Source organism: Myotis yumanensis, unplaced genomic scaffold (assembly GCF_028538775.1).
Source record: "Myotis yumanensis isolate MYYU_CA2020_CCGP unplaced genomic scaffold, mMyoYum1.0.hap1 SCAF_3, whole genome shotgun sequence".
NCBI classification, from domain to species: domain Eukaryota; kingdom Metazoa; phylum Chordata; class Mammalia; order Chiroptera; family Vespertilionidae; genus Myotis; species Myotis yumanensis.
Window position 1 is genome coordinate 39,341,572 of NW_027223754.1, and position 20,226 is coordinate 39,361,797.

The following is a 20,226-nucleotide window of genomic DNA, read 5'->3' on the forward strand; positions in this document are numbered from 1 at the left end:
GCTGAGGATGAAATAGTTATTAAATTATGGTGCCTAAGTTTAGGAATCTGAAGTATTTAAAAGCTAATCAAAATACTTAAGACTGTCAAGCATGTCCTAGGGGTCTTGAGGATGGAAGAATTTAATCGAAGCTGCAAGAACAGCAGGACTTTGATGCCCAACATTGTAAAGGGGTGGGAAGAGAGAAGCGGAAGCTCCTCACCTGTGGGAAGAAGCCTTCCTAATAAACAGCAGCTCATCTGTCTGCAGCAAGAGAGAAAAAGGTCAACGCAGCGGCTGTTAGGCCTTTAATATTTTAATTTAGGCAATTATCAAGGGACCACATGTAGAACCTCTTGTCTAGGATATCCACACGAGGGTATGATGATGGCTTTATTATATAGTGACATCAAAAGAGAAAGCATAGTTTCATCCCCTTAAAAAAGTCACACTGTTATTATTCTCTTTGTAAGGTTTTAGAAGATAACCTTATAACCAACCCAGAGTACTTTTATTCCTGTATTTGTAAAACACAAAAATTTTCTTTGCATTCACTTTCATATAGGAAAACCTTAATGTTAAATGAAAGTCAATCGGGGCACTTAAAAAATATACTTGGCTTTCTATTTTCTGAAAACATACTTCAGGACATAAACTGAAGTTCTATGAAATTCACAAGCAGTGTTTATTAAAACTAGAAAAGAATTAACGGGGCAGCTGTGAAAGCAAAAAAATCATAATCTACCTTCTCCCCACATTTAAATAGCCCCAACATGGCAACTGGTAATCAAATTATATATCAGAAAAGACATCTCTGAACTGGCAATTTCTTAATTTGAGTGGCAAAAAGTTAAAGAGCTAATTTTACCGCCATGTATTATTTAAAACCTTAGCACACTTGCTAAAGCTGTATTTAAAATTGAAATTGGTACAAATTCTAAAACTTTTTACTTTAAACATATTCTATTGTTTGCTACATAAAGTGCTATAAAGCCAGTGTGGAACTTTGATGTTCAACCCACTGAAAAATAAAAGGCAATAAAGAATATTTATTACATTCTCCTATAGTTCATAACTTAAAAGTTCAGTTGCCTTGAATAATAGCATCCCAAGAGTTAGGTCACGTAGGGACCCCAAATATAATTTTGTCTTTGTTATTTATTAAAATTATAATTACAGAAGGTTATATCATTTTCCTTTAAAAGTAAGTAGGGTAATATCAAAATGTATTATATATCATCAACACATATCTTTGTATAAGCAAATCAACATTACCAACAAAGAAAACTCCCACTTATAATTTGCTGCTTTTGCATATTTTTTCAAATAATAACCAGCTTTCTAAAATGCCTAACAATGAATTAAAAGTCAAATCAAGTCTCCATTCCTCCAAGTGAAACAAAGGCTACACAAAAGAATATATTTAGCTTTTACACTAAAAGCTTTGAGAACAAAGTCAGATAAAATTATTCACAAATATCTGAGCAGAACAAAATTGCAGTCTGAAAATAACAAATTTATAAAATATGGTGGCCAAAGACAAAAAGAAAGTCTTCATATTTGCCATATAAATAAATTTTAGGCCTAAAGAAGCATGTGAAAAGTACAAACCGTACTTTAACTCTGAAGTTTGTATTCTTTTGACCAAAATGGTAAGAGCCACAAAGGATTTCCTATGTTAAAAATGACTGATGTACTTTAAGAAGGCAAGAAGGGGAACACCCAAGCACCCATATAGGAGAGCCTCAAACCACTGCTCAGAAACCTCTGGCATCGTTTAAATGTCTCTCCTCCGTACCAACAGTGGCCCCGTCTCCCACCCTTCACTCCCGATTCGCCTCTCCCCCTCAACACAACTCCCAGCCCACCATGTCTACCTGACAAGTGACAGCCCAAGCTGATTAAATGCTTCCAAGGAAGGGGAATCGTGGGCCTCCATGACAGGCCAAAAGTGATCACCATGGAGATACATAATTACAGCTGTCAACGCATCTACTGTCCTGCTGACATCAATTTGATTGCTCCCAGCAATAATGATAGACAAAGCTTAGTGTGCACTCTCCCGCACCCAATCACTTTATCTATTCCTTGGTCCATTTAGCTGACATGCAACATTCACGCAAGCAAATAACAGCAGTAAGCAGAACATTTAAGGCATTTTAATTGTTTTTTCTTTCTATGGATGGCTCACAACCACAAATGTTATTACATAAAACTCCTGCTGCAGCATTAATTGAAGAAAGATTTGGAGGGACAAAGACCGTAGGGGGTATAGTTTGTCCATTATCACTTATACTTTCAACAGGTCTCACGTTCGAAAATTGCAAATTGCAAAAACTTGCGAGGGCAAAATGTTTGACATCCTGCTAGCTATTACAACATGGTGAAAACTTCTAACAACTAGAGTTATCATTACGAATTCTTACTTAATACTTTTTGTTTGATTAAAAAAAATGTTTAGATGTGTCCCCATAATACTTGTTTTCTCATCTGCTATTTAACATCACATAATGCCTGTTAAATCTTTACAATTTTTTTTCTGCCTTCAGGCTTTGAACACAGCATGGAGTCTTCGACCCTAGAAAGGGTCAAGTCCCTTTAGAAAGCACATGGGCAAAAACAATTTTAAAAGTGAAATAAATCATATATCCAATAACATCTTCAAATTTAGAATTCTTCCTGTAATCTTTCACCATCTTCATGCCAGTAATCAAACTGAATAATCATATTCACAGATGGTACAGCCTTGTCACACACCAGCTAACACCATGTCATATATATGTGCACTTATTACCTTGATTAAAAGAAAGGGTATGTCCTTGTTCTTTTTATGCAATAAAAACTATTTAAAGAACTATTAAATACAGAAGAACAATGGAATAAAGTAGACAGTGATCATTTTTCTTTAACTGGTGTAAATAATATGTATTTAAAGTCAGTGACATCCAAAATGAGGTAGCTTGTTTTCCTTAATCCATTTCAATTAACAAGCTGATTTTGGACTTGAATTTCCTGACATCTGACTATATAGGGAAGCTGGATTAGACTTATTGAAAAGGTTAAATTGTAACAGAAAAGTCATTTCCCATTCTTAGGATTCCATGGTCTTATTAATTACAATTTTTGAAAGAATTAGGAACATTGTAAACTATTATTTATTTAGATTAGAAGTCAGATGTTTCCAGACTTCCCCTGTCAAATGGATTCTGACTTCCTGCACATTATAAAGTACAAAATATAAAAAAAAAATTGTAATTCCCCATGAATTTTACTTGTCCTTCAATTTACACCCGTTGGTGTTGACATGCTTTAACATAAAAGTATGACATAAATCAAGATTTTTAAGCCCTCACTTGGTACTACAGTTTAATGACTTACACCAGGTAGATGTATTGGTTCTTGGTACTGAGACAATCTCCCAATAGACGGTAAACCAAAAGACTTGTAGGGGTCCTGAAAGTTCAAAGGAAAGGAAGCACAGTCTTTGAAATACAGATGAGCACAAGGTTAAATATTTACACAATGAAGAAGCATTTATAGGTCTATTTTTCCATACACAGTACTTATCAAATCACAGATTTCAGAATATTACTGTCTTTTACTCACTCTAGACAACTTAGAAGTATAAAAATCAAACAGAACTGTAAGCAGAATTTAGCCTAACCTTGATTATACTTTATTGAAATTGGTAAAATTCCAACTTTTTAATAAATCTTCTTAGAAGGCCTTGGGCAAAAATAAAATAACTTAGGCGCTACATCAAAACACACTCAAGTTCAGAACAACAAAAGTAGCACACTAAAGATATTTGTTTTTCTCACTCTCGGAACAGCTCACATATGGTAAAATCTGATAATTTTGTTCTTTAAATAAAGACCTGAAAAGCAGCTTTGTACATGGTAGTAGATATGTGCTCAACTATAAATACCTTAGATCATCAGGATAAAAATTACATAAATTCAGTGTCATAACAAGAAGGAACAATAACACTTAAAATATAATAAAAAAGCATCAACAATAACCAAGCCACAACGTATTTCTCAAGATCCTTAAACAACACTTCCAAACAACTTCTGTATTCTTAAACTCCAATACTGCTGATTTATTTTTTATTTCAACAGACAGGCTTCATGTCTAAAAGTAAAAGACAGTATGTTTTCTTACATTCCAGTTTTAATAATTTGAAAACAGCATTTTCAGACATTGATTGCTTTATCTGATTTATAGTTATCTTTATAAAATAACGTGAAAGTACTGAACTGAGTGTTTATGAGTAAAATTATGAAGGAAAAGTTTTATCAAAAGCTTTGCAATTTAAATTTTAATTATTACTTTCATGTAATCATAAGGGATGAACTTTTTAGGGAAAAAAACTGTTGAAAAAATTTAAGTAAATACTGAATTAACAACTAATGTGTGCTCAGGGTAGGCTCTTAAAAATATGGAAATAAATGCTGCAGTTTATTTCAAATATGGTTTGAAGCAAGCAAACAAACAAACCCAAGGTCCACTGAAGCACAAGAATATTAAATGCTAAGACACTGGGGGGTAAGGGAGGGCAGGGGTCTGTCAAGGGCGGGGGGGAAAAAAGGACACTTATGTAATACACTTTGTAATACTTTTAGCGAAAAATAAAAAAAAAAAAAAAAAAAAGAATATTAAATGCTTTGTTGCCCCTTAAACTGATTGGTAGCTATTTTTCCATCTAGGAAAAACACATGAACATTAATTAAACTCAATCTTTTTAAACTATTTTGAATTATGTCACAATTATCTAACCTTATTTTCTGGTTCAATTCTGGATTACATAATCAAATACTTGACACAGATTATAAAATCCTAACTTTACTTTGTTATTTAACTATACCTAGGGTCTCATGACTCAGATACAACCACCCTCCTTCCTCCCAACATCATTCATTTACCTCAGCATACACCCGACATTCAACTGCCCAGCCGTTGATGGGAATATCAGCTTGTTTGTGCCTGAGAGGGTAACCCTTGGCAACACGGATCATTTCTTGGACTAGGTCCAGGCCAGTAATGCATTCTGTGACAGGATGCTCAACCTGCAAGGCCAAGATCTGCCAGTCAATAGGTGTAAGAAAAGGTAAATAAATAGAAATAAGCAAGAACAAGTCCAATAATTTCTGGGTAAAATAATGTTAATTACATTTAATCATATTTGACTAAAAACTGAGAGATTAAAATTAAATAATAAACACAATAGCATGCAAAAGTATGATAAGAAAAACTAACAACTAGAAAGTATTTGTAAACTATCTGTATCACTTTTCCCAGTTTTTAACTAGAAGTGGTCCAGCAATGTTTAACACTTTAAATTTCGGTTAATTCATAACCGAAAATTACATATTTAACTGCAGTCCTCAATGTGGCTGATAATCAACCTATTCTGCTACATTTAGCATGGCATCTACAGAGGCAGATTATGGTTTTCCAAAGCACTAGTCCAGCCTAAGTCTCACCCACTTGCATGCTTTCACTAACCTGTCCTGACAGGCAACCCGATTAGCGTACTCTTACATCAATGCAGTGTAGCAGAAAGCAGCAGATGGATCCTGCAGGTTGTTTTCCCTCCAGACCTACGTGGGGAGTGCTTAGCATGCACAACAGCAAAACTGAGCCAGTGAAATCACTCTGCTCTCTCAGCAAATTGCTGGTAACTACCTTGGATGATGCTGTCATGGGGATCCCTGGCCTTCCACACTAACACATGGGATACACATGTACAAAAACATGCACTGACAGAGAGGGATACTAACAGGGATACACACCATTGTAAATCTGATCAATAGCTTACAAGTTCCTAAACGGAACTGGGCTAAAATAAAGCCACTTATGGCACCGTTAAAGAACAGATCATCTGTCTCTCACCTAAAGCCTTGAATAAGTTTGAAAATTTTAAATAGAACTTTGGCCACATCTGCTGCTTTGATATCAATTTCTTTTCTCATAAAAATTAAGTATGTTCTAAACGCACTTCACAATACTTTCTTTTTCATGATGTTGTATTTCATACACTCTGACACGGGAAAAGGTCAGTGAACAAACGAATTGTCTTCCCATCTTCAACTACACTAATTGAAGGACAGGATTTAGTCATTATAATAATCCTGAAGCTTATCATAAGCAAACAATGCCATGGTCTTCAAAAAAAAAAAAAGCTTTGTAAAAATAAACAGATGGCATCCATAATTAGCTCTGTGTGTGTTATGAGTTTGTTTACAGTTTCAACAACATTTTAAGACATTTTGACATAATTTTAATGACAAATCATCACTAAAATAAGCATCTAACCTTTGTAAAATAAATGCAGCACTAAATAAAGATCTTTTTAGATAGTATAAAAATATATTTTTGAAAGCAAATTATGGTTTTGTGAGAAATAAGATTCTATAGTATAAATAAGAAAAAATGTAAAGCCTCTCTATTATTGGTAGAAACAAATTTCATGTGAGAAAGCATCATTCCACTCTAAGTATTCAAGAGGTGAACCTACTACGTACCAAGGGCTTTATATTAATCCTATTGACACATCTCTGTTAAGTGAGAAAATAATTTTAAAAGCTAAGTGAATGACTTAATTTCATCTTTCTACACGTACTGCCCAGAAAGTACCTACTATACACTAGGCAATCCTATCTAATAAAGAGGGAATATGCTAATTGACCCTCAGGCCATCACAAAGATGGCGGCACCCACAGCCAATAAGGAGGGAATATGCTAATTAACTGCCCCGCCCTCAAAGATGGCAGTGCCCACAGCCAATAAGGAGGGAATATGCTAATTGGCTGCCACGCCCTCAAAGATGCTGGCGCCCAGTCCCCTCAGTCTCACCGGGGTGGCAGGCGTGCGGCTGCTCCACGTGCCTGCCTCCAGAGACCCCCAGTCCCCTCAGCCTCCCAGCCACCCAGGGCAGGTCCGAGGCTCAGGTAATCAGGGCCGGCCGAGGCTTGTGCTGCCTGCAGTGGCAGCAGCAGAAGTGTGATGGGGCGTCGCCTTCCCCTGATCACCGGGTCGCCTCCCGCCCCTGAGGGTTCCTGGACTGTGAGAGGGGGCAGGCCAGGCTGAGGGGCGCCCCCTCCCGTGCATGAATTTTCATGCACCAGGTCTCTAGTTAAATTTAAATGAATGAGTGAACGGGCAGCAAATCGAGAGACATGCCTATTACAAATGGTGGAGGTAGGGCCGGAATTTTTGTCCCTCCCAGCATGTCCTGACCTTCCTGATCTTCCTCATGGAAAAATGTATGTGAAAGCATGTAATAAATATAATCAGCTAGATAATTATGTGCTGTTATCCTTTATAAAGCATATTATTATAAACATTTAAAGAACAAAATTAATTATAAAGCTCTGTTTTACCTTAGAAGGCCTCTTAATAACTGTGTAGGAAAAAAGTACATTGGACCCATGAATGGAATACAAAAATGGATCGACTTTAACCCAACAGAGTTATATAACAGAAACATAACAACATTTTACAATCTAAATTAGTGAGCTGCAAGTATTTCAAAATAAAATTAAGTAGATAACAAACAATAACTGGATACTCAAAGCAAAATCATTACCTACAGAATTTTTTTTAAATATCCACTTAGGTTCAAATATTATTAAAGTCTACAAAACATTCTAACATGTCTAAATTTTTCAGGTAACAGAAAAATATCTTTTTAAAGTAACACAATGTTAAACCTTTTTTAAAAGAAATTTTTCTAAATACATTTTAATACAATTCCAAAGTTATTAAACAGGAGATATGAAATATTTTCTGTACACCCTGTATTAATATTTTCAGGGATCTCATAAGTGCAACATTGCTTAGATAAAAAATTTAGACTTCCCATCCCTGAGAACTTAGAAATAGTTTTCCTCTGCAAGTTGAACTCAACACTTTAGACATCAGAATAGAGTGATACAAAGAAACAAATGGCTCCCAGGCCAAAATATTCAATAATAGTTTTTAAAATATCTTTCAAAAAGCAAGCAGGGAGGGAAGAAGGGTAAATTAATAGAAAGTGAAAGTGGCTAACTGGGACAAAAGGTTATATAAAAAGAAAACTGAGTCAAAGATGTGTGTCTAGTAAGCCAGCAAGTTCACCTTGTCCTACCTAGAAGAAGAAAAAAATCTAACTATAAAAATATGATGCTAATAAGCATTTATTCTGAGAGCTATTATGTGTGTATGTTGGGGCTGGGTGGGTTCCTGTGTCACTTCTGCCTGGGCAACATTGAGTTAACCTAAGTTAAACAGGCTTTCTTTTTAAGAAAGATTCCTCAAACTCAATCTGCCCTGGAACTCAACAAGAAAAAGATATTGTATAGTACTTATTTAACCACACACTTCCTTCTTTTGCAGAGCATCTTTATGGGTTGAGAATTATATGGAATACACTTTCAGAAAAAAATGCCTTAAACATTCAAAATATAAAACTGAATTTCCTTATTGTGAACCTATCCTCACCAAACACATTTTTAAAAAAATATTTTATTGATATCAGAGAGGAAGGGAGAGGGAGCTAGAAACATCATTGATAAGAGAGAATCATTGATTGGCTGCCTCCTGCATGACCCACATGGGGGGCTAAGCCCACAACCCAGGTATGTGCCCTGACCAGAAACCAAACATGTGACCTCCTAGTTCAAAGGTTGACAATCAAACCACTGAGCCACGCCGGCCAGGCCAAACACATTTTTGAGAACCTGGTTCATACATAGTTTTATTACCCAACAGAAATGTGTTCTAGTTCCAAGAAACATACGAATAAAGGGATCCTCTAGATAGTATGATTATACATCAAAGGTTAATATATTGACATTCTAGTATATAAATCTTGTGATTATCAGCAAAAGTAAGATGAGAGAGAGAGAGAAAAAAAAACATTAATGTGAGAGAGAAGAAAAAAACAAAGGAGAGGAGGGAGGGTGAAGGGTAGGGTAGAGAGGTAAAGGAGGGAGGGAGGGAGAAAGGTAGGATAGAGAGGTAGGAGAGGAAGGGAAGGAGGGAGGGAGGGATGAAGTGAGGGAGGGGGGAGGACACATGAGAAGAAAATACAAAGGAGTAAGCCTTACAAAATTAGGATTTCTGAATCCTCAAAGGCAAATTACTGATTGGGATATATTCATCAAGGTATGCCATCCTGCAGGGTCTATTAATAGCTGATAAGTCAATTTGTACTGGCAATGCCCCATCTCACCATGAATCTTTTGTTCAAACAACTACAATCACCAAATGCCATATTATGGGATACAATCATACTAAAGGACTAGAATGAGTAAGTATTCTACATGCCACATTCGATGGTTACAATCAGCTAGCTGTTTATAGATCTGTTTGCTACTTTAATTTAACTTTTTCATCACCATCAGGTAGTCACTATTGTCAGTGTTTGTGTCTAGACCATTTGTCATTCCCTCTTACTAATCTGTTGTTTCAAATGTATTTCCCAAAAAATAAATAACTGAGCTTATCAAATGCAATGAGGTAAATTAGGTTTTGCTTCACCTCTGAGTTTTTTTTTAATCCACATCCAAGGATATGTTTATTGATTTGAGGGAGGGAGAAACGTCTATAAGAGAGAAACATTGCTCAGTTGCCTTCTGAACACATACCAACCAGGGATCAAACCCACTACATAGTTATGTGCGAACCACCTGGCCAGGGCTCACCTCTGAGTTCTTAATGTATCAAATTTCAATAGTAATGAATAATCTTTCTGGCACTGTGTTGTCATTTATCTACCTCCATGATTAAATAAATATACTCATAAATTCTGCCACTGCTACTGTAAACTTTAGCCTTATTCCTCATTAAGTAGAAACTAGGAAGTATCTAAAACTAGTGAGTGAAAGTATAAGATATTTCCAGAATCTCAAAGTATATCCATTTAAAATACCTTATTAATGACAAAGGGAAAAATAGTAACTGCAGTGGAGAAATGGGAGACACGCCATCTTAACCAAGCCAACGCCACCTGTAAAGGGATAGACATCACCTGTCTCCTATGTGATGCCCATAGGTAGACAATGACATTTCTGAGGGATTCTTGCCAAAAATGCATAACCTGAATAAAATCATGAGAAAAGAGATAAATGTAAAATGAAGGACTTTCTGTAAAATAAATTTCCTGTGCTAATAAGAAGGGGAAAAAAATGTAAAGGTCATTGTTCACAAAAAATGACTAAGTAATGTTCCAGATGGAGAGAAAATAAAGAGTTAGGACAAGTAAAAGGAACCTGAAACAAATTTTTTTCTTTTACTATAAAAAAACTAATGAGGCCGAAACCGGTTTGGCTCAGTGGATGGAGCGTCGGTCTGCAGACTGAAAGGTCCCAGGTTCGATTCCGGTCAAGGGCATGTACCTTGGTTGCGGGCACATCCCTAGTGGGGAGTGTGCAGGAGGCAGCTGATCGATGTTTCTCTCTCATCGATGTTTCTGACTCTCTATCTCTCTTCCTTCCTCTCTGTAAAAAAATCAATAAAATATATTTAAAAAGTAAATTAAAAAAAACTAGTGAGATAATTGGTAAAATCTGAATATGACCCACAGATTAAATGACAGTAATATATCACTGTTAACATCTTAATTTTGATAATGTAAAAGAATTTTCTTTATTTTAAGAAATAAAGACATATTTAGGAGACAGGAGCACCAGGCTTAAAATTTACTCTGAAATGCTTCCGGTAAAGAAGACAGACATAGATATATAGATGCAGATATAAATATAAGGATAAAGCAAATGTAAAGGCTACTGAAAGGTGTTCAAACATTCTTTGAGATATTTTGAAATTTGCAGTTTGCTGAAATGCACATTCTGTACATCTGAAATAACTTCAAAATAAAAGTTCATAAAAATTAAAGCAATGCCATTAGTTTTTGTTTTTATATTATAAAAAATTTTTAAATAAAGAAAACTGACTTGATCAACATTCTTTACTTTTCAATCAAAATATTCCCATTGTGTTAAATGAAAATAATCAGCAGATAATCAAGCAGATAACTTGTTCAATATATTACCTCTAACTTAAATTTTTAAATATTTTATTGTGTTACTTACCTAGTAATTCCTAAAATTTTAATAGGTAACTTGGTAACAGACAAGTATTCCTCAATCGAAGCAGTATTTAATTGCATACTTAACTTCAAATGAAAATTAACATTGAGGGCAGTTTAAAAGAGGAAAGTCACAAAGAGTGTGGAGAGAAGTCATATTGATGAAATATGTGTTAACGTGGACATTACGGGGGTTGGGAGGGATGATAAAAAGTATTCAAAGTTCCTTAAATGGAGAGATATTTGGTTGTAATTGTTTTTCAAATGGTGAGCAGTGGGCCAATTGCTTAGTCAAAACAGAAGCTGTCGCCAAAAGTGGAGTCCCATTGTGCATACCATAACCAACATCTGTATACGGCACTCAAATTTACAAATCCCTCCATATGTGCAAACTTTTTTCTCAACAATCCATTGTCACTTTACAAAGATACAGGAGGCATAAAGTGAGTAAATATTAAGCAGTACTAATATTTAAATAATGTTATTTTTTAAGTTAATAAAATTTTAGGTAACATCTTTATTAAATACATCAAGTCTAAACTGACATAGTACAAAGAGTTAGTTGGTAAAAGCTATCTTTTGTAAGCAGAACTTATTTGATTCAACTCAGCAAAGCAGCATAGGTGTAATTACCTGTTGAAATATGAGGAAATTACCCTGTTACCCAAAATTGAGTTTCATATGGTATTTGGCATAACAGCTAGGTTTTTAGTTTGTTATTTCAGCCCAAAAGGATAACTGATGCCATTATTTTTGGTTCTGCTTTTTTGGTTCAGAGAGATTCTTTGTCCAGAATAGAATCTAACATGTACCTATTAAAATTCTAAAGCTTACCTTCCTGAGAATACAGGGCTTCAAAATAAAGATCTAAAGTTATTAGATTTTGATCCACAGAATTCAAAGATAAAAAGCATGTTGGGAAACTGGCCCCAACTCACCTTGAAAATAATGGCTTTATTAAAGAGTGGCCATGCAACAGAACTAATTCTACTATAATTAGAAGACCAGCGCTCGATATTGCGTGGCCCCACCTGCGCATGCCCCCCCCCCCCCCCCCCCCCGCCCCCTGCCTGCTGCTAGGCTCGCAGCCATGCTCACAGCCACGCCGCCTCGCCCCGCCCGCCAGCCGCCAGCGATCAGGGCCTGTGGGCCGCAGGGGAGAGCCCAAGAGGTGCTCCATGTACCTCATGGTGACCACATTTGGTCGTTTTGGTCGTGATGCCTCTTGGCCTTTTATTATTATGAAGTTTCCCTGTTGACCCCAAAACAAATAATAAACTGAAGAAAAGATAAGGGAACTGTTATGGACTGAAATGTGTGCTCCGCTCCGCCCCTCCGCCCCCCCCCCCCCCGCCCCCCCCTCGTTCACATATTGAAGTCCCAATCCCTAGTGCTTCAGAATAGAACTAATATTTGGAGATAGGGTCTTTAAAGAGGCAATTAAATTAAAATGAAGCAAACAGGGCGGGTCCTCATCCAATACGACTGGTGTCCTTAAAAACATCAGGACACAGACAGCACAGAAAAAAGACTGTGAAAACACAAAAAGACCGCCATCTGCAAGCCAAAGACAGAGGCCTCCAGTAGAAATCAATCCTGCCAACACTTTTAGATTTTTAGCCTCCACAACTGTGAGAAAAAAAATATCTGTCGTTTAATCCATCCATTCTGTAGTATGTCTTGCAGCAGCCCTAGGAAACTAACACAGGAACAAATTTGAAAAATTAAAACTAGGTAAGAGTCCAGAACTCAAAGACACCAAAATAGTTTACAATATGGTTTTTCTTTTATCCTCACCCAAAGGTATGTTTATTGATTTTAGGGAGAGCGGAAAGGAGAAAGGAAGAGAAACATTGATCAGTTGCCTCCCATAAGCACCCCAACCGAGAATCAAACCCTCAATCTAGGTATGAGCCCTGACCAGGAATGGAACTCCACAAACGTTTGGTGTTCAGGACAATGTTCCAACCAACTGAGCCACCCAGCCAGGGCTACAATATGCTTTAAAGCAAAAACCTAACTGAAATTGCCTGACAAGTTTACCTATTCCTTTGATAATGTAAAAGAATTTTCTTTATTTTAGGAAATAAAGACATATTTAGGAGACAGGAGCACCAGGCTTAAAATTTACTCCGAAATGCTTCAGGTAAAGAAGACAGATGTAGATATATAGATACAGATATAGATATAAGGATAAAGCAAATGTAAATGCTACTGAAAGGTGTTCAAACATTCTTTGTAATATTTTGAAATTTTGCAGTTTGCTGAAATGCACAATTCTGTACATCTGAAATAACTTCAAAATAAAAGTTCATAAAAATTAAAGCAATGCCTTTAGAGTTTTTGTTTTTACAACATTTTTAAATAAAGAAAACTGACTTAATCAACACTCTTTGGTCTTCAATCAAAATATTCTCATTGTGTTAAATGAAAATAATCAACTTCTTTCCTTCAACTTTCTAATAAGACTCAATAAATATTACAGAAAGTATAACATACCCTTCTTTGTATTTCAGTTTCCTAGGAGTTTTATGCCAAATATTCCAGATTATCCTAGACCTACTTAAATCCAGCCAGTCTAAGAACCCTGGCCTCTATGACTTTAAATATAATAAAAAAGGTCAAATTCAGCACAGATCTATAATGTCCAACATGTGAGTGGGTAAGTAAAACATGATATCCATGCAATGAAATAGTATTCAGCAATAAAAAAGAATGTACTACAGAAACACACTGCCTATGGTATAAATACAGATGTAACAGGAGAATAAAGAGAGAACCTGGCGGGAGAACCTGGCCAGAGAACCTGGCCAGGCTGCCGATCAACTGAAAAAAACAACCACCATGAGGCAAACTTGAAAAAACTTATAGCCTGAGATAAATGAGCCAGAAACAAATTTAAAAAAAGAAAGAAAAGAAAAGCCACAAGAACATAGTAACAAAATGCCCTAAAGAAGGACACTGGTTATTAATTCAATAAGTTCTGATACAGTACCCAAACTAAACAATTTAGTACCTCTTTTGTCTGGAATAAAATACAAATGTTTCGTAGTCACTTCAAACTGCCTTCAGATTCGTATTACAAGCTATTATTCTCATCATGGCATAATAAAGTCTCCATTTTAATAAAAAACATGATTTCCCAGCTAATTATCTAATTAGATAATTTAGTTATAAAGAAATACTTTTAATCAAAATTAATTTCATACAGGGCAAAATTCTGTAACTTCTAATGACATTTACAACAGAATATAGGCTAAATAAGGAATTCCAAAAGGAAGTATCGTAAGTTTTTAGCAACCACTACTGAATTAATACCTACACAAACTCTATAAATATTTATTACTCTCAAAATGCATCGATAATTTCTACCATCGTGAATTAAAAAAATCAGTTCCATTATTTGATAGTTATACTTTATAATTACAAGAGGGTAATGTTTTTTAATTTTGTACACATAACATAGATTAAAATGCTTGAAATACTCATATGAAAATGATGGACTGGTACCCACCCTTCACTCCAAACTCCTTCTAGGGTACTCCCTTATTCTACAGAAGACAATAGGATAAAAACTCTATTCCCAGACTCCCTTGCAGCTGAGGTTCTCAGTGCAACTGGAAAAGATTTTGGATGTGTCAATCAAACTCAGATGCATGAGATTTGGAGGGGAAAAGTAAGGCAGCAGTGAGGCACAGGCCATCATTCTGCGGGTTTCCCACTGGCAAGAATGGGGGCGAGTTTAGGAGTTTTCTGAAACAGTATTCCAACATGTAATTACTGGTGTTTGTTGTTTTATTTGTTGTTGGTTTGGGGTGAGAGGTGTTAATAAGACTCGGGCACATATTTATCTAATCCACAGGTATAATGTACCTATAAATCTATCCTCTTGGGACTTGTGGTCACAATTCTTAGGCCTAGGTAGCATCTAGGGGTGGGGGTTTTAAAAAAAATATTATCAAAACACTAAAAATATAGGAAGAAATTATCAGCCAAAATTCAACAAGGAGACATAAATCCAACACTCAACACCATTTTGACCTATAGGCATTTAACATTCCAGGAAAATACAACTACATATCTAAGCTGTATTTCTGGTAGCATCGAGAAATTAAATGTACAACTAAACCACAAAGACCAGGGAGAGGACATTGATAAACCATCCTCACTTTAAGTTGAGGCCATGAAGGAATGCAACCTCAAGGTGAGTGAACTGGAATAAAACAAACCATTCTCTAGAAGTGCAGCTGGCCTTTGTGTGCCCTCGGGAGTCCAAGGAACTTCACACTTAGACTACTGTAGCCACAAATTACTACTGTTCACAGGTATGTGGCAGAAAAATTGAAAAATCTCTACACGAAAGAATCTATCATTCTAGTTTTCAATTTTTAAATAATCAATATACAGTTAAAGATGAGAAGACACACAAGGAACCAGACATCACAACCAAGAAGCAGCACAGACAACAGATCCCACAAAAGTCATTAGGCTTCATATACGGAAATGAACAGACACACACTACAAAACAAATAAGTTAATTATATTCAAAGAAATAAAAGCCAAATTTAAAAATTTGGTTAGAAGATGAAAAGAGATAAGTTTGAGTCATTTTTAAAGAACCAAATAAAAATTCTAGAACTGAAATATGAACAAATAAAATTAGAAACTAAATGGGTAGTTAAGTACAGTTCAAGAGATAGTACGAAAGATAGGTCAGAAGAAAATGTCCAAAAAAAGATGAAAGATATCAGAGAAAGAGTGAGAAACATAAAAGATATATTAAGGTCTAACATAAAAGTTTTCTATATATAAATGACTGGAAATCCATAAGGAAGGGAAAGAGATTATGTCAAAAGTGATAATGGTGGAGAATTTTCTAAAAATATTGAAAGGCATTAATCCATAGACTCAAGAAAGTCAATGAATTGCAAATACATATGTGCATTTATCAAAGAAAAACTTAAGAAAATCTTAAGATGGAAGAGAAATTCATAAATGCCATTAAAATATAAAAGTAACCAGAGGCCAGTGCACAAAATCCGTTCACAGGTAGGGTCCCTAGGCCTGGATGGTGATCAGGGTCGATCTGTGGGGCGACAGGCAGGGCGATCAGGGGGCCCCTGCTGGCACCCGACTTGGCTGGCCTGGGGCCTGAGGGCAGCTCCTGCATTGTGTCTGCCCCCTGGTGGTCAGTGCATGTCATAGTGACCGGTCATTCCACCGGTCATTCCGCCATTCGGTTGATTTGCATATTAGGCTTTTATTATATAGGATTATCTCCAAAGAAGCAGTTGGTAGAATGAGAGCTGAAGTCTCACCAGATATAACCAAAGACAGAAAAAGAATATCTTCAGTGAGTTGATAAAAAATACTGACAAACTATTCCCAGGGTAAAAACAGCTTTCATGAATGAAGATATATTAAAGTCACTGACTGTCAACAAAGAGTTTACTACAAGTAAACCTGTGAAATAAGGAATATATTGGTCTCTGCCCCTAGTTCCTGCTAATATTTGGTCTTTGATCCTGGTTCCTGACACAGAGTTTCTTATAATTTCTTGAGTGAGTAGAGTACCTTTAGTGCTAATGAGATAATTCTTCAGGGCTCCTGGATGGAGGTTGGTCTCTAAAAAGACTAAGCCAAGATTAAAAGCTTAGAATTTTCCATCCTACATCCATCCTCCAGAGAAAAGGAGATGGGTTGAACAATGAGCTCATAATCAATAATGCCTAGGTGAAGCCTCCATAAAAATTCCGGGTTGGGGAATGCATCCATGGCTAGAGTGTGGCACACTCCAATTTCATGGGGACAGAGCTCTGTGCTTGGGACTCTTCCACACCTTGCCCTATGGATCTCTGCACCTGGTTGATCATCTGTATCATTTATCATATCCTTTATTACATAGTAAGCCAGTAAATGTAAATAAGTATTTCTCTGAGCTCTGTGAGTTGTTCTAGCAAATGATCAGATCTGAGGAGGAGGTAGTGAGAACCCCGATTTACAGCTAGTCAGTTAGAAGAAGTACAGGTGATAACCTAGAACCTGTGACTGGCATCTTCAGTCTTGTGGGTCTAAGGCCTTACTTGAGGGATCTGATGCTAACTCAAGGTAGATTCAATTTAACTCCATTGAACTGTAGGACAATCAGCTAGTGGCAGAGAATTGGTCAGTATGGGAGAACACCCATGCAATTGGTGGTCAGAATTATGAGTGTGGTAGTAACAGTAGAGAGTAAAGGAAAAAAACAGAGTATTTTCCTTACAAAACATTTAAAGAAATTTCCAAGAGTAAGTAAGGAGAAAAGAAAAAGGTTAAATAAGTGGGTAGAACTAAATGAATGCTAGCTATTTAATAAGAGAATGTCTTGTGATGGATAATTGCACAGTAAACCAGGAGAGGGTAAAAAAAATTAAAATATTCAAAGGTCCTTACACAGTCTAATGTAGCAGGTGAAAAGGTATTGATTGATATCAAACTTTAATAAGATAAGGATGTATGCTGTTACATATGTATAGATCCTACCAAAAGATTAGAAGAAATATATATAACTCCCAAACTAATACAGACACAAAATTAAATGATAAATACTGCAAAAGCAAACAAGAAGAAAAGTGAAAAACTACAGAGTTGGGAAAAAAAGATCGCATTTTAAAGACTGTACATTTAAGCTCAAATATATAACAATTAACATTAACTTTCTATGGAGCAAATGGTTTGGAGATAAGACAAAGATTATCACACTTGGTTAAAGAAAATTACCCACTGCTTACAGTGACACATGTAAAATATCTGAATGCAGATAGGTAGACAGTAAAAGGACGAAACAAGATATATCATGCAGAATATAACCATTGGGGTCAAAAATTATTTTGAGCCTAGACTATTAGGTTTAGTTAGGAGAGAAACCACTAGGAGAGGAACGGGACCACTGAAGAAACCTGCCTTTAAGATACAAAGATACAAAGAATGAGTTAAGACCAAGGCCAAAAAAGAACAACAGAAAACATTCCTCAACATATTCACCAATGATACCTCTGGTAAGAGATTGATATCCAAAATTACTAAAGAACTTATAAAACTCAATATCAAAAACACAAACAATTTCATTTAAAAATGGGCAAAAGACCTGAATAGATACTTCTCCAAAGAGGACATACACATGGACAATAGACATATGAAAAGATACTCAACATCACTAATCATCAGAGAAGTGCAAATTAAAACTACAATGAGATATCACCTCAGATATCACCTGTCAAAATGGCTACCATCAATAAATCAACAAACAACAAGTGTTGGCAAGGATGTGGAGAAAAAGGAACCCTCCTTCCTGCACTGGGAATGCAGATTGGTGCAGTCACTGTGGAAAGCAGTATCACTTCAAAAAATTAAAAATGGAATTGCTTTATGACCCAGCAATTCCGCTTCTGGAAATATTATACCTGAAAAAAACCCAAAACACTAATTTGAAAGAATATATGCACCTTTATATTCAATGCAGCATTAGTTACAATAGCCAAGATTTAGAAGCAGCCCAGTGCCCATAAGTAGATGAGTAGATAAAAAAAGCTGTGGTACATGAACACAATAGGATATATTACTCAGCTGTAAAAAAGCCATCCCTATGGGTTTCCTGCATGGAATGACTCAGCTCCATCCCCAGCCACAGTAAAGTCCTAAGGAGAGTTGATCCCATTTCTAGGCACAAGTACCACTAACAGCTCTCTCCACTATGCTACACCCCTTAACTATCAGCCCCCAACCCTCAGTCCTAGGCAACCGTTAATCTATTTTCTGTCACTATAGACCAGCAGTTTTCAACTCATGTGCTGCAAGAATTTTTAAAGCATGCAACACCTGACTATTTAATCAGGAGCACTGACCTCTTTTCCCTTAGATTGTCAAGTAAAAAAAAAAAAAAAAAAAATTGCCATCGTCTTGAACCATAAATATACAGGACCTGTAATAGAGTTGCATCTTACCAGTCACATCACATACATAGTAAGGTTCCGTCTGATTGGTTAATTCTTGGTATCAGAAATCCTTATATACAAGTATAGGCACCTGATTTTTTAAAAACTCACTTTGGAGCACAAAGAGTAGGTAATTACTATTATTTTTTTAAATAAATCAAAATTATACCTTTTTTGTCACATCAGCAAAAATATATATTTTTTTTTGTGCGGCAAAATTTTAGTAATTAGTTTATATGTGCTACGAGATAAAAAAGGTTGAAAATTGCTGCTATAGACCATATGTGTTTTATCTTTAAAAACTTTTTATTGTTAAATATAACATACAAAGAGAAAAGTATGTACAACACATGTATGTACAGCTTAATGAATTACTGACACATGTGGTTTTGAATTATGTACTGGATTAAATAGTGTCTCCTGAAAATGCTCAGAACCTATGAATGTGACCTTATCTGGAAATAGGTTCTTGGAAGATGTAATGAAGTTAAAATGAGGTCATACTGGATTAGAATGGGGCCTAAATCAATGACTAGTGTCCCTATAAAAAAAAAAGGGGGGGTGGACTTTGGACATAGTAACACAAGGGAGAATGCCATGTGATGATTGGAGTTATGCTGCCAACAAGGCAAGGAATACCAAAGTTTATTGGCAGCCACCAGAAGCTAGGAGAGAAGCAGAGAATAGATTCTTCCTGAGACGCCCCAGGAAGAAACCAACACCTTGATTTCAGATTTCTGGCCTCCTGAAACTTGAGAGAATAAATTTCTATTGTCTCAGCCACCCTGTTTCTGATACTTTGTTACTAGAGCCCTAGCAAACTAATACAAACTGCAAAAAAGTGGAAACAAACTAAATATCCACAAGTAAAAGAAGTAAAAAAGATAAACAGTGGCATTTTCTTCAAAGGAGTATCATTTGGGAGTTACATAAAACAACAAGGCTGATTCTCCTAAGCACAATATTGAGAAAAGAAGCCAGGTACAAAAAAATTATGTAATATATGATCCCACTGATTTAAAGTTAAAAAAAAATAAGAAACAGGCAAAATTATTTATACTGCTTAGTGTGTACATTTCAAAGGAAGAACTACAGAGAAATGCAGGGAGGTGTTTAGAATAAGGTCAGAATAGTACACAGCTCTAGGAAAGGAGAAGGAGGAAGAGCTGAGAAAGGGAGAAGGGGGAGGAGGTGATGGGA

General features: G+C 35.9%; 1 protein-coding gene across 1 annotated transcript in view; it reads right to left on the bottom strand.

Moving 5' to 3' along the window:
- Positions 1 to 20,226, bottom strand: part of PCCA (propionyl-CoA carboxylase subunit alpha) — a 341,666-nt gene that overhangs the window by 165,366 nt on the left and 156,074 nt on the right. Inside the window, exons 13-14 of the mRNA XM_070408647.1 lie at positions 4,905 to 5,048; positions 3,358 to 3,432 (exon numbers count right to left, since the gene is read on the bottom strand). Coding sequence (XP_070264748.1) covers positions 3,358 to 3,432; positions 4,905 to 5,048 — 219 coding nt within the window. The remainder of the gene's footprint in view (positions 1 to 3,357; positions 3,433 to 4,904; positions 5,049 to 20,226) is intronic.